The 15,749-nt window shown below is 40.0% G+C and overlaps 1 protein-coding gene across 2 annotated transcripts in view; it reads left to right on the top strand.

Moving 5' to 3' along the window:
- Positions 1-15,749, top strand: part of ncanb (neurocan b) — a 401,378-nt gene that overhangs the window by 263,496 nt on the left and 122,133 nt on the right. For both annotated transcript variants that reach the window (XM_057841507.1, XM_057841508.1), the window contains one exon: positions 8,581-8,697. In XM_057841507.1, the coding sequence (XP_057697490.1) occupies positions 8,581-8,697 (117 nt within the window). The remainder of the gene's footprint in view (positions 1-8,580; positions 8,698-15,749) is intronic.

Raw genomic sequence — 15,749 nt, 5'->3', positions numbered from 1 at the left:
ATCACTTTTGTGACAAACTATGCACTTTATCTCTATATGTTGGCTTCACACTTTAAATCCCACGATTCTCGCCCTTTAAAAAGAAAAGGAGGAATGGGCTCTGAGTAGAAATGGACCAGGCGTCCTATTTTAGCAGTGTGTAATTAATCATAAGCTCGAGGCATTAAGAAAGGCTGAAATGTATGATCGTGTGGCTCCCTTGGTGACTTCACTGTCTCTTGCCTGGCTGGCATCTTTCCTCTTTAGATTTCCTCACTTTTTGTTTTTTTCTTCTGCAAACATAAAAAGGGTGTCTGAGAATACAGAGTATAGCTTTTGATAATGTGCGTACTATTGTGGAGAAATAGTGCATTCAGCAACCACAAAAAGGGTGTCTGAGAATACAGAGTATAGCTTTTGATAATGTGCGTACTATTGTGGAGAAATAGTGCATTAGGCGTTAATGTTGCAAATGACATTTATACAATTATTGTGCATGTAACCAATATTGAATTAGTTGTATTGCCTGGAAATTGCTGATCATCCACACTTTACTAATTCACAGTTAGGTCCGTTAATGGTTCATTGTTGTAGTTACGGCACCACATTTCTGATATTAAGGGTTCCTTAAGTGTGTACGACAGGAGAAAAAAAGTCTTAAATAGGATTATTATGTGAATTAGAATCATATTTTGAGACTATTTGACTATATACAACAGGGTTTACTAAATCCGGACCTCGGTGCCACTTTTCCTGTCGTGTTTTCCATGTCTCCCTCCTCCAACAAGCCTGAATCAAAATAATCAGGATCATTATCAGGCTTCTGGAGAGGTTGCTGATGGCGTAATCATTTGATTCAGGAGTGTTAGGGGAGAGAGACGTGGAAAACACGACAGGAAAAGTGGCACCGAGGCCCGGATTTAGTGAACCCTAATATACAATTTAGCAAAGCGCAGATGACGAGAAATTAGTCTTTTAATCTGCCTGTTAGCCACGCCTACCATGATAGGGCTCGAGCGTCCCCAACAGGTGGATGATGTCGGCAGAGTCACGATTTCATCTAATTTAGTATGCAGCCCATTGAGGGGGAATTATTCACAACGAGGAAAACGCGACGAAGAGAGCCGCAAAATGTCATTGTTTCAGTGTCTCCAATATTTTTACAGGATAATCTTTTTATCCAAGTATTTTTCCCCAATAGCTAAATAAATGGCTTGAGAAGGACCAGTCATCCCGTTGAGGGGGAATTATTCAGTACGAGGAAAACGCGACTAAGAGAGCCGCAAAATGTCATTGTTTCAGTCTCTCTACTCCAATATTTTTACAGGATATTCTTTTTATCGCAGTATTTTTCTCCAATAGCTAAATAAATGTCATGGTCATGACAAATAACAGTCTTGTGCTAAATGGAATATGAAATAATAAAAATGCATTTATTCAAGACGACATGGCAAAATTACTCCATAATGGTCAAAACTGTCGACTTCACCTTTACTGTCGCACCTCCCGAACGATATTTTATGCCACCTAAATTGGGCTTATGTCATTTCCCATCCCCGCCTTCGGAGAATGTAAACAAACCAAGAGGCGTGACAGCTAGCCGACATGCTAACCCGAACCGAGTGATGTTTCAAAGTCTTCGAAGCGGAAAATCACATAACTAGCCCGGATCATTTCACATGACGACTGGGTTGTCGATTGTCTTCGCCGATCGCCAACCCGCCCGGCGGAGATCAATTTACAGCTCGTTCCCCTGCTACTACGGACAGGAGAGCTCGCCAGGGAACCAGCTGGACAATGACCGCCGAACAAACAGGCCGTCGGAGGACCGTGTCGCTGACAAATGGTCAACTCGAATGTGGCAAAATAATGCTATACTACACGGCGAAGTCATAAACAGTGCGACTCAGTGGAGGAGAGCGGCTACAGTTGTTGTGCAACTAATTTGTATGAGGAGAGCTTTTTACATGACCATCCATGATCAAACGTAGTTCTTTATTTAAAGAAAGTTTGTAGTTGCAATTGCAATTGAAAGTTGTAATTTCTGATTGGTCGGAAAATTTGACAGAACACCGGGCACATAAAGAGGGCAGCAAGCAGAGTATAGTGCTCTCCCGGCGTGGGGATGTGCGACAAGCCGCCGGTCATCGGTCGAGGGGACAAGGAGCATGTCAGCCATAAAATGCAAGCCACCTACATATTAAAATGATCCCAGTATTTGGCATAATACAAAACACGATGTTTACTCACTTCCTCGTAAGTCCCATGGTTCCACAGTAGTAGGGCTTGTTTTGGCCAATATCCACCGGTGAATGGGAAACTTTGGATACCCCAAAAAGGCGCACACGCTTCTCCCTTGTACAGCAAGATTTTTCTACAGCCGTTTGGCTGGCGTGATGCGAAAAATAAACGTATTAATCCGCAAAATCGGCTGAATCCTTAGTCCTTCTCATACAACAGTATGGCTGTATAGCACAGGTGTCAAACCGATTCCAGAAGGGCCAAGTGGGTGCTGGATTTTGTTCCAACCGATACCATGCAGAGAGTTTAACCAATGAACTTCCTACTGAAACAAGCAGCAGCTGACAAAGTTTAACTGATTACACATGTAAAAGATCTGATTGGTGAAAAGGTGTCCTCCTCATTGGTTGGAAAGCAAACCTGCACCCACTTGGCCCTTTCTGGAATCGGTTTGACACCTGTGCTGTACAGTGAAGAGGACTCCTTCCTCCGTACATGACACAGCTCCCTCTTTCTCAACTCGAGACTGTTGCCAGAAGTCACTCATTTTCATGGGGCAAATAAGTATTTAGTCAACCACCAATTGTGCAAGTTCTCCTACTTGAAAATATTAGAGATGCAAGATCTCACCCCGTGGCGTCAAAATGATAAGAAGAACGATGAGCAAAAATCCCAGAACCACACGGGGGAGGGGTCCTAGTGAATGACCTACAGAGAGCTGGGACCACAGTAACAAAGGCTACTATCAGTAACACAATGCGCCGCCAGGGACTCAAATCCTGCACTGCCAGACGTGTCCCCCTGCTGAAGCCAGTACACGTCCAGGCCTGTCTGCGGTTCGCTAGAGAGCATTTGGATGATCCAGAAGAGGACTGGGGGAATGTGTTATGGTCAAATGAAACCAAAATAGAACTTTTTGGTAGAAACACAGGTTCTCGTGTTTGGAGGAGAAAGAACACTGAATTGCATCCGAAGAACACCGTACCCACTGTGAAGCATGGGGGTGGAAACATCATGCTTTGGGGTTGTTTTTCTGCAAAGGTACCAGGACGACTGATCTGTGTAAAGGAAAGAATGAATGGGGCCATGTATCGAGAGATTTTGAGTGAAAATCTCCATCAGCAAGGGCATTGAAGATGAGACGTGGTTGGGTCTTTCAGCATGACAATGATCCCAAACACACAGCCAGGGGAACAAAGGAGTGGCTTCGTAAGAAGCATTTTAAGGTCCTGGAGTGGCCTAGCCAGTCTCCAGATCTCAACCCCATAGAAAATCTGTGGAGGGAGTTGAAAATCCATGTTGCCCAACGACAGACCCAAAACATCACAAACATCACTGCTCTAGAGGAGATCTGAATGGAGGAATGGGCCAAAATACCAGCAACAGTGTGTGAAAAGCTTGTGAAGAGTTACAGAAAATGTTTGGCCTCCGTTATTGCCAACAAAGGGTACAAACTATTGAGATGAACTTTTGGTATTGACCTAACACTTATTTTCCACCATGATTTGCAAATAAATTCTTTAAAAATCAAACAATGTGATTTTCTGTTTTTTTTTTCATCACATTTTGTCTCTCATTGTTGAGGTTTACCCATGTTGACAATTACACGCCTCTCTAATATTTTCAAGTGGGAGAACTTGCACAATTAGTGGTTGACTAAATACTTATTTGCCCCACTGTACCAATGTTGGTTTCCTTTTAACTAATTTTAATAAATTGCAAGCATGCAAACCAACAAAATGACAAGGTGCCCAAATTTTTGCACCTGTGTAATTTTGTTTTGATGGATATTGCACATTCTGTTAAGTCAATAAACATAGTTTCACTTATGAAATATTATTCTGTCCATCAGTTTTTTTAAATGTCAAAATGGAGTTGCTAATCCAAAAACCCGAGTGATTTATAAATTGAAATAATTGAAATTGTCAGGGGTACCCGTATGGAGGTAATGTTTTGGGCTGGCCCGACGAGTGGTGGCCATGATTCTTGCTTCATCAAGTTTTTAATGACATCTGTCATATGCATTCATTAATGCCCATGATAGCGTCATGTCGGTCTTATGGCAGTCTTAACAATAAACTGTTACCTATTAACCCAATAAACCATAAGCCGCACTGGACCATAAGCTGCAGGATTCAAAATGAGGGGGAAAAAGTAGCGGTTTATATTCCGAGAATTACAGTAAGTTACAGTTGTATGTTCACGTGAAGTAATACCATACCATACCATTTATTCCAAAAGTGCCACAAAAAACACAACTCGCACATCAGTCATTCGATCAAAGTCATTTAAATCTTTTATATGAGTGAAGGGTCTTTTAAAAGCCTGCATTCAGTCCTCAAATCAAAGTTACGACTCTTATTATGCATTTCAAACCAGTCAGAGTTCGGTCTTTGCACTACAACAGACATCTAGTTTAGGGGAGGAGATTCGCAATCATCAGTGGTGATATAATTGGTGTGATAAGTGCTGAGTTGTTCAGCACGATAAGAACAGTAATCACATCCTTTTAAAACCACACCACTTATTTTTAACAGCACTCCACTGCAGATAACTTTGCCAGGAAGTGCTGAGAAAACCTGCAGGTCAGTTTAAAGATGCACCCAACTTAGATTAAGTTTTTTTAAGTTTTTTTCTGAGGGCAAGCCACAGTTTAGCTGTACTTTGAGAGAAAAAACTGTTTAATTCAGTTGGCTCCCATTCCTTTTTTTTTTTTTTTTAACTTAGTCATACACATGCAACTTTAATCTCCTCTGCAAGACCTCGCAACTCCAGCGGAATTGGAGACAAAGCAAGTACCTGCATTAAAAGCATTTTGATGTCACTAAGCCTTCTCCAACAAAGAAAAATTTTCTGCATGTCCGCCCCGAGGCTCACAGACGTGAGTTGATTCTGTGATTTGTACGAAACCCTCCCTCCCGCTCGCTAATTTGAGGGATGAAGGGGCCGGCCTCTCGAATGTTCACGGCAGCAGAAATATTTGAGTCCCGAGCGCCACGGCCTGACATTTACGCCACTCGGCGGAAAATAACGCTGTCTTCTACCGACATATGTCATTAACCTTCCAGTGATGGATGATGCTCTCCGCTATTCAGCATGCGACGTACGGCATGCTCTAGTATGAACAAGAATGGGATGTCAGCCTGTCGCGGGAGTCTCGAATGTTGTCTTGCTGGAAATTGAACATATATCTGCCATATTATCTATGTATGTACATTAGTACTGATATGGCAGCCAGGCATTCGGGGGAACTGCACTCGGTGTTGTGCACAAATCTCTGTGCGGAAACTCTTCCATTCTGTTTACATCCAATTTGGCTCTGTTTGACATTTGACAGCAATAGAATACCATGTCATTCACCTTAAATTTGATGGCTTGTTTTAAATTTACCCAAAGTGAAAGAAAGTGACAGCGCTAAAAAGTTTGTGTACCGTATTTTTCAGAATATAAGTCGCAGTTTTTTTCATAGTTTGGCAGAGGGTGCGTCTTATACTCTGGAGCAACTAGTGTGGGTAACACTTTACAACAAGGGCCCCTTAATTAACATTAGTCAATGTATTTTTAGACAATAACTAATGTTTAAGTAACATTACAATAATTAATATAATAGCTTATCTAGCATTTATTAATATATTAACATGAGTTAATGTATTATTAAATGCATTAGTTAATGCATAACCAGACAGTAACTAATGGTTTGGTAAAATTAAAAAAAAATATATAGGCCTATCTAGGCTTAGGGTTTAGGGTTTAGGCTTAGCATTTATAATTTCTTCGTTAAGGGACACATGTGCAACACTTTACAATAATGGTCCAAAAAGCATTCAGTAATGATTCATAAAGGTTAAAAGGGGGAACTTATATACTTTATAATTTCTTAGTTAAGGGACACATGTGATACGCTTTACAATAAGGGTCCAAAAACATTCAGTAATGGTCGATTAAGGTTAAGTAATACTTATGAGGTACATTCACGTGAAATAATACCATACTTAAGGTTAGGTTAGCAGCACCCAAGGACTCACAAAGCAATGTTTGTCATTTTAAAATAACAATCACTTACTAGTACCAGTATACATTATTAACTCTTTATTAATGCACTAATGTGTATGTGAATTCATGTTAGGTTATAATATATAATACATTACTTAATCTTAAGTCAGTACTTCTCAAATAGTGGGGCGCGCCCCAGCGGGGCGCAGAGCGATGCCAGGGGGGGCGCATGTGACCTCGGGGAACATGCTTTTTTTTTTTTTGCCGTACTGGAATAACGTGTACTTGCACAACCACTCAGTGGGTGGTAGTGGCGCTCTCATTTTCAGAGTGCGCGCAGTATTTTTGAATTAAGGAAGAGCACTCAGCACACACAGAAAACAGATATGAAGAGCAATGTGCCGCCACAGTTTTTGAAAGCCGTTTTCCGACCGAACTCTCACGCAGCGACCCACTGTCTTGTCCGGTTATCACATCGCCGCCCGAGAAGTGCCATTTTTGGCTTGGGATCGTCACGACGACCGCCCTCACCTACGGTTCTACCTCGGCCGCCGAGAATGCGCTTTTTTCGTACCGTTTGCCTTTTAGCTTTGACTTTTAATACAGTGGGTAATGAGGAAAGACCACTGTTTACTGTGTCTAAAAATAATTATAGCAGACAGCCAGAAGCCAAATCAATTAAGACGCCACTTAAAGACATTAGACCCCAATCTCATTGATAAGCCGCTTGATTGTTTTTCAGTGAAAACGTGCCGAATATTGCCAACAATCGCCCTGCTTTGTCAGTGTTATATCAGTAAACTAGTGAGCATTGTTAGCATGCTCTTTGCAAAGGAGGTAACTACTGTGAGCAGCAAAAATAAAAACTGTCCTTCTGTCCAAGGACACTTTTTTTTCTTTTATTCAGTTTTGTTTTTTCGGTCAAATTTTTTGGGCATATTGTCCGCATGAGTGAATGTTTCTAATCAATTTTAATTTGTTATTATTTACTGATTTTATTACATTTTATTTTTCTGTATCAAATGGTCAAAAATGTACCTTGAGTGTATTTTTTACAGTTTGGATGTGACTTTTTTTGAAATTCAGGCAAATTGATGTGCGTCAAGTCTTCTCTGTTACAAACAAAACAATGTTAATAAAGTTACACTTTATTATAAGGTGATCTATGTTACTTTTTTTCTTTATTAGAAAAAAAAGGACACAATGTTAGGCAGATGCGTATTTATAATAGTAATTTTATAGACAAATGATACTGTTTACAGTGGCGGCAGAGAGTTTGGGGGGGCGCGAAATATTTACGTCTTCCTTGGGGGGGGCGTTACAGAAAATAATTGAGAAGCACTGCCTTAAGTATCTTATTATTTCACGTGAACGTACCTCATAAGTATATACTTATTTTCCACTCTTATTTGCAAATAAATTATTTAAAAATCAAACAATGTGATTTTCTGGGTTTTTTTTCCACATTCTGTGTCTCATGGTTGAGGTTTACCCATGTTGACAATTACAGGCCTCTCTAATCTTTTCAAGTAGGAGAACTTGCACAATTGGTGGTTGACTAAATACTTATTTGCCCCACTGTACGTAGATAACTACATTCTCCCTTTCCTCTGAAATATTGAGGATGAATCAATCGTATTAATGTCAGACAGGTTATTAGTACACTGTGAAAAATCTGTAGTCCATAATTTGATATAGATTTTTCAAATGTGAGAGCGGTGGCACGTGACCATGATGAAATTAGCTAATGTGAGCTCTCTGTTCTTACAGTGGGTGTTACTGCAGATCAGCCTGACAATGTTGAGCTAAGGCAAAAAAATGTACATTAGTTTTACACCAGAAAACAATCCCCTCTTTTAAAAATGTCACAAAAAAAGAGTGAAAACTGAAATAATAATTGCACAACCTCCACAGTGCTCAACTTCAAAGTTTGGACTATAATTAAACTGCAAATCATCATCCCTTCCTTGCAGCATATTCAAGAATTAAAGAGAAATAATTACAATGTCATCTTGCGCCAAAAGCTTTCTCCCAAGCGGAGGACCAGACTTATCTCCATAAATGATGTTTATTACCTCGCCTACATGGCAGTAATGTACTATAAAAAAATATATACTGTATATAAGTGTGTGATGATCAGCAGTTTTACGAGGACCTCGGTACATTTATCAGACGTTGCTTCACTTCAGAGTTTGACGAGCATCTGTCTTGATAAACGGCGGGGTGATACGCGTAACATCTGGCGCAGAGTCTGAAAAGAGATGGGCTTTTACCTCATTTGACGTTGTAGTTTGTCAACATTTCTGAGCGCTCTTGTAATGCTCTTTTACTGTCAAGGAATGAATTATGCACTCTCTTGGTTTGCAGTTGAGAGCAACCCGTGTCAGACCAACCCGTGTCTCCATGGAGGGAGCTGTCTGCAGGAGGGCGATGGTTATAGCTGCTACTGCCCCCAAGGTTTCTCTGGAGAGAGCTGCGAAATCGGTGAGTCCACGTCCCCAAGCTAGGGGCCGGGGTCAACAGATGGAATCAGTGGCCGGCATATGTTGTTAGAGCGTTTAGCAGATGTACGCCACTGCGCACTTCGTTTCACAGACTGGCCGGGGGGGGTTTATTGGCCTGCAGCATATTCCAAAAATATAATTAAACATGACCCACATCAGTTTTCTCAAGAAGAATTCTGACATTAATCCATTCTTGACAGTACAGTATTTTTCGGACTATAAGTCACACTTTTTTTTCATAATTTAGCTTTAGAGCACAGCAGCCGTTATTTGGATGCAAGCTATTGGGATGGTCAATGCTGACTGATGTTGTTCACACGTACGTGTTGGTGGAGTACTTCCACGCCGCAAAATATAGTATTTTTGAGCATTCTGCTTAAAATCAAGATTAATTAATAAAGCGCAACTAAGGCTAAGTCCAGACCGCAGGTTTTAATGCCATACCTGTCAACCTGAGGCCGTTGGCAATCTTACAAATAGTGATTTATGCCCTTACAAATTGGTGACTAATCTTACGTTGTATATAGCGTGCAATATGAAACAAAAATAACTAAATTTTTTAAAATAATATGAATTTATTGGTAATATTGTCACATATTACCTGGTGCAATCAAAGAACAATCAATATCTCCAACTACATCATTATTACTAAAATTAAAACTGACTTTTATTATAATTGTATGTAGCAATTTTGGCAATTTCTATCATGTCTTGATGGCTGCACTTCATGGCACTTCAGCTCGCAATTCAGTTTGACTTGAAGGTAGTTCGTTAGTGTGTCCAATTATAAATTAAAAAGGTCAGTTGATAAGATTAACTCACCGATGCAATCTTTGAGTCAGGGAACATTTCTTTTGCTGATTCTGAGAAGTGATCAGCAATAGTTGCGGGCAAATTGTGTTCGGCAACAAATTGGCAGAATAAAAACTTTTCTTTCGTTACTTTTCATTCTGCAGACTTCATCCTTATGACCAGTGTTGTTAATATTACTTTTAAAAAGTAATTAATTAGTTACAAATTACTTCTCCCAAAAAGTAATCGTGTTAGTAACTCAGTTACCTGAATGTAAGAGTAATTAATTACTTGCCAAAGTAGGCTAACTGGTGTTACCCTTCATGTTTTTTTTTTTCCATTTAAAAAACAAAACAAAACAACAACAAAATAGTAACCTTTGCTATGTTTTGAAGTCTTTTTTTTTTTTTTTTTTTCATTTTGATGTGAAAGTTTTAAAACTGATTCATCGTTTAAAGATAGATTCAAGTCAAGATTTGGCTGATTTAGGAGTATTTTAAATAAAAAGTTTGGTTCGCTAGGAAGGTTCACTACAACAGAGCCTTTCTGAGAGGTGGACTGCTCTAAAATGGCGGCTGTTTACTAATGCGACAGAGTCCCCGTTTAGGCTTATTTCAAAGTTTATATGGATCGATAGCATGCACGCACTGTCCGTGCATGTTGTGTTTAAGTAGTCTCATGAATAATGACGTAGCCTGTGAAAATCAATGCATAGTCACTCGTCGACAGCTCTCCGGATTCCATGGAATTGAAACTCATATAGGAACCAGTTCCCGATTCCCATCCCTATTGGTGAAAGACTTGCATAAATGACTGCTGTGTGCTGTCAACTAGTCTCACAGAAAGGATTGCGTTCCACTTTGAAGGTTCTAACATTAAAGAACATACGACAGGAGAAAAAAAGTCTTAAATGGCATTATTATGTGAATTAGAATCATATTTTGAGACGATTCGACTATATACAACAATTTAGCAAAGCGCAGATGACGAGAAATTAGTCTTTTAATCTGCCGGTTAGCCATGCCTACCATTATAGGGCTTTAGCGTCCCCAACAGGTGGATGACGTCAGCGCTAGACTGGGCTCATCGGTTTTACTATTCAGCCCATTGAGGGGGAATTATTCAGAACGAGGAAAACGCGACGAAGAGAGCCGCAAAATGTCATTGTTTCAGTCTCTCTACTCCAATATTTTTACAGGATATTCTTTTTATCCTAGTATTTTTCCCCAATAGCTATATAAATGGCTTGAGAAGGACCAGTCAGGCGGTCAAGGGGGAACTATTCACAACGAGGAAAACATGACGAAGAGAGCTGCAAAATGTCATTGTTTCTGTCTCTTTACTTCAATATATTTACAGGATATTCTTTTTATCCAAGTATTTTCCCCAATTGCTAAATAAATGGCATGGTAATGACAAATAACAGTCTTGTGCTAAATGGAATATGAAATAATAAAAATGCATTTATTCAGGACGACATGGCAAAATTACTCCATAATGGTCAAAACTGTCGACTTCACCTTTACTGTCGCACCTCATGAACGATATTTTATGACACCTAAATCGGACATATGTCATTTCCCTTCCCCGGCTTCGGAGAATGTAAACAAACCAAAAGACGTGACAGCTAGCCGACATGCTAACCCGAACCGAGTGATGTTTCAAAGTCTTCGAAGCGGAAAATCACACATAACTAGCCTGGATTTATTGACATGACGACTGGGTTGTCGATTGTGTTCGCGGATCGGCAAACCGCCCGGCGGAGAGCAATTTACAGTTCGTTCCCCGGAGGAGGGCGGCTGCATTTGTTGTGCAGCTAACGTGCTGCTAATGAGCATGAAGAGAGCTTTTTACATGCCTATCAATGATCAAACGTAAGTAGTCCTTTATTTAAAGAAAGTAGTAGTAGTGTTTACTTTGTAATCGCTGTGTTAATATTTGACATAACACAAAACAAGATGTTTACTCACTTCCTCATAAGTCCAATGGTCCCACAGTAAATATCCACGGTGAATGGGAACCTTTTGAAACTCCAAAAAGGCGCATACGCCTCTCCCTCATACAGAATGATTTTTCTGCAGCCGTTTGGCTGGCGTGATACGAAAAATAAACGTATTAATCCGCAAAATCAGCTGAATCCTTCGTCCTCATACACAACAGTACGCTGTATATTGAAGAGGACGTCTTCTACCGTACATGTCACAGCGCCCTCCTCCTCAATGCAAGACCGAAGCCGGAAGTCACTCATTTTTATGGCGCGGGATTCAAAAAACTAAATAAATATAGCGATCGCTTCCACACACATCCAAGCGGTCCATATCATTCAGGAGCATAAAATACCGCGCGTATTATGAAATAAACATGCTTTTTCGTGTCACATGCACCTTAAGTACAGCTCATCAAATCTATTCCCACAAAGAACCAAAATCAATATACGATCTTTAAAGACCAGTGAGGGTTTTCCACATATAAGCAATAGCACAGATGTGATCTCCATGTGCTCTGCAGTATACGTCTGTGCTTATGATCTAATATTCTCACCTCATGCCGTCCCGAGAGAGCGGCTTCGTCTCTCCGCTCAGCTGTATGATAGGAGAATATGTCTGTCATTGTGCACTCTTTTTGGGTGTTTCGTGTCCATGTGCCTGCACGTTTGTGCATACTTCAAGGACACAGCGATCACAGGGGAGCTTGGAGCTCAGTGAGGGGTAGAGATGCTGATGAAAGAGCCCGAGGAGCACAGACTGGATGTTGCGGATGAGGGACGTCGAGTGCATCAAGAGGAGACAGGCGCTGGCTGTGCAAATATCAAAAGAGACGAAAAGTTTCCCACTGTGAAAGCAAAACAACGGAAGCGGACAATCGCCACGCTAGCTTATAAATCGACGATATTGAGTGTTAACGTCCTGTTCACCCGATTGTAGTTGGGACAACCTGAACTGGTTGCTAGTCAATCCCAATGCATATACAGGGTACCCGCGGGTTATTAAAAGTATTAAAAAAGCATTGAATTTAGTTTTCCATTATTAAAGGTATTAAAAGCATTAAATTAGCTGTCGTAAGTCTGGAATTTTTTTACAGTGGTTTTAATTTTCAAGAACATCTCAGTGCAACCTAAATTATGTCCGTGACGAAGTTGTTTTTTTTTTTTTCTTTTTTTTTTTTTTAAATCCAAGATGACGCGTAGAATTTTACGATGCGCTGCACCTCGTGCGTGCGTGCCGTTAGCATAATTAGCATCAACAGCAGGCAATCGCACAGTACTGTGTGCTAACGGAAGCAACTGCTCAGATGCCTTAGTTATGTTTGACGAAAGCCTCAACAAGACAACCAAGTCCAAACAGTTGGACCAGCATGTGAAGTAGTGGATCGGCGACCAAGTCGCATCCAGATACTTTGGGTCGCAGTTTATGGGTCATGCGAAGGCAGTGGACCTGCTTAACATTTCAAAGTAAGTTTCCAATTTCTCCAATTAAAATGTGTTAGATGCATTAATGTATTTCTGCACGGTTTGCCTTTCGAATGAATGTGAATTTTGCAGTTTTAACTCGAGAGTTAGCCATGTTCAATGGGGTATTGGCCTAGCCTTAGCATGGATAAACCGGAGTCGTAGATTCACCATCACTCTCAGATACACAACACGGTTGACACTGTCTATTATTGGAACGAGTGCGGAGTAACGTACTAACGTTGATCTGAATAACATGGCATGGTGATAGGCAAATTATAATGTAGGTGATAGTAAAACACCTCCTGGTATATTTAAATGTTTTTCTTGATTAAATAAGAGTATGGATTTTCTCTATCTGATTAAAAGAAATGTCTTCAATAGCTAACGAAGGATTAACATGTGTTTTTTATACTTCTTGTAATGTGATTAGAAAAAAACAATTACCAAGGGAAATGGTCATGTGTAGCTTTTTTATTTTGTGGTAATTAATGGTAAACTACTGCCACTTAGTGGCTGTTTTTTAAACTTCCACTGCCAGTTGCAAGCATTTTACAGTTAAGGTGGCCAACTTGACAATCACCTACCTACCACCTTGACTAGGTCCTCTTAAAAGGGAAACTTGTTGTATTGCAAATGTAATTTCTGAAGTTGCTTTACAATAATAGTGTAAAATCCATTTTATCCTTATATTCAAATGTGTTTTAATTGTATCTTCAATAAATGTGCATTCTTTTGTCAAACACACTTAGTAATTGAGGTTAAATTTGATGTTGAGTGCTTTATTTTTTTAATATAATTCAATATTATCTAAATAATGGGTGCGAGAAAAGTATTTTCAGTTGAAATGGCATTAAAAAAGGTCTTAAAAGTCTTGAATTTAGATTTATCAATCCTGGGGGGACCCTGATATATGTAACACTAATTAACCCATTTGACCAAACCCAGACATAGAGGCTAATATTTCATAAACGAGCTGACCTGATTGTACTTAATCTTTAACATTAATTTTAATTGTAAAATGTTGTCGCCACCACTAAGCCTCCTAGGTTATTGCATTTAGCGGCTGATATCCGTAAACTTAGTGAAAACTGCTCGAAAGCAGGCAACTCTAGGGTATTTTCTCACTGTTTTCTCGATGTTCACAATTATTCAGCTTACAAAAGCCTGCTCAAACACAACTTTAAGATTGAAACCTTCAAATGAAAGTTTCTAAGGGAAATCTTTTGGACAATAAACACACAGTGCATCGATAGGGCATCAAATATGGTTTGGGTCGAACTGCAAATTTAGTTTGTTGCCATACTACACCATCAGTTTTATTTAAAAATAAATAAAAACATAAATAAAATCTTGCATAGCACACGCACATTTGTACCGACTACAAAAGCAGCAAATCATCAATGACATGGTGTGTGTAATTCACGTCGTTAATGCACATTCGTCACAAATTATTGATGGGCTCCACCAGTGTTGATTGATCTTCCATGGTGTTAATGCGTAAGCACACCCATAAGTCTGCATAAATTCTCTTCTTATGTCTGTACACGCGTTGAAACTTATTGATGATACGACTCATGGCTTTTGTAGTCTTTTTTTGAGCATTACATATGCGACTCAATTTATTGTGTGCAGGAACGTTGCTCACAATGGGTCCCTTAAAAGATATTTATACCGTTGTTGCCTCTGTGAATCGTTCTAACCATAAATACGCAACAAAATATAATGCAAATGGAAAGGGACTGTGTTTTGATGTTTTAGTTCTAAATACATGAAATATTTTTGAAGTGCTGAAAACATGCACAGACTGAGAACAATTGAGTGATAAATCTCCGAGTTACAGCAAAACCCCTGTTCGATCCTTCAGCACCCAGGATTTTTAGGGTGGGCCAAGAAAGGGGCCCAGGTGACATCTCCAAGAACTCTTGCGTTCTAGCCCGCCCCTACCACGATAAAAAGCTAAACAATGTTAGCAGCATTCCGGCAACTTCGTTTACTTCACCATCATGTTAGGCCGACAAGTTATAGCCCTTGATCCCCTAGATACATACAGTGGGGCAAACAAGTATTTAGTCAACCTCTAATTGTGCAAGTTCTCCCACTTGAAAATATTAGCGAGGCCTGTAATTGTCAACATGGGTAAACCTCAACCATGAGAGACAGAATGTGGGGGGAAAAAAACAGAAAATTACATTGTTTGATTTTTAAAGAATTTATTTGCAAATCATGATGGAAAATAAGTATTTGGTCGATACCAAAAGTTCATCTCATTACTTTGTTATGTACCCTTTGTTGGCAATAACGTGGGCCAAACGTTTTCTGTTACTCTTCACAAGCTTGTCACACACTGTTGCTGGTATTTTGGCCCATTTCTCCATGCAGATCTCCTCTAGAGCAGTGATGTTTAGGGGCTGTCGTTGGGCAACACGGACTTTCAACTCCCTCCACAGATTTTCTACGTGGTTGAGATCTGGAGACTGGTTAGGCCACTCCAGGACCTTGAAATACTTCTTACGAAGCCACTCCTTTGTTGCCCTGGCTGTGTGTTTGGGATCATTGTCATGCTGAAAGACCCAGCACCATCTCATCTTCAATGCCCTTGCTGATGTAAGGAGATTTTCACTCAAAATCTCTCGATACATGGCCCCATTCATTCTTTCCTTTACACAAATCAGTCGTCCTGGTCCCTTTGCCGAAAATAGCCCAAAAGCATGATGTTTCCACCCCCATGCTTCACAGTGGGTTTGGTGTTCTTCGGATGCAATTCCGTATTCTTTCTCCTCCAAACACGA

The sequence above is a fragment of the Corythoichthys intestinalis genome, chromosome 7 (assembly GCF_030265065.1).
Source record: "Corythoichthys intestinalis isolate RoL2023-P3 chromosome 7, ASM3026506v1, whole genome shotgun sequence".
Taxonomy (NCBI): domain Eukaryota; kingdom Metazoa; phylum Chordata; class Actinopteri; order Syngnathiformes; family Syngnathidae; genus Corythoichthys; species Corythoichthys intestinalis.
The sequence above is the reverse complement of the archived record's forward strand: the minus strand, read 5'-3'. Positions and strand labels throughout refer to the sequence as shown.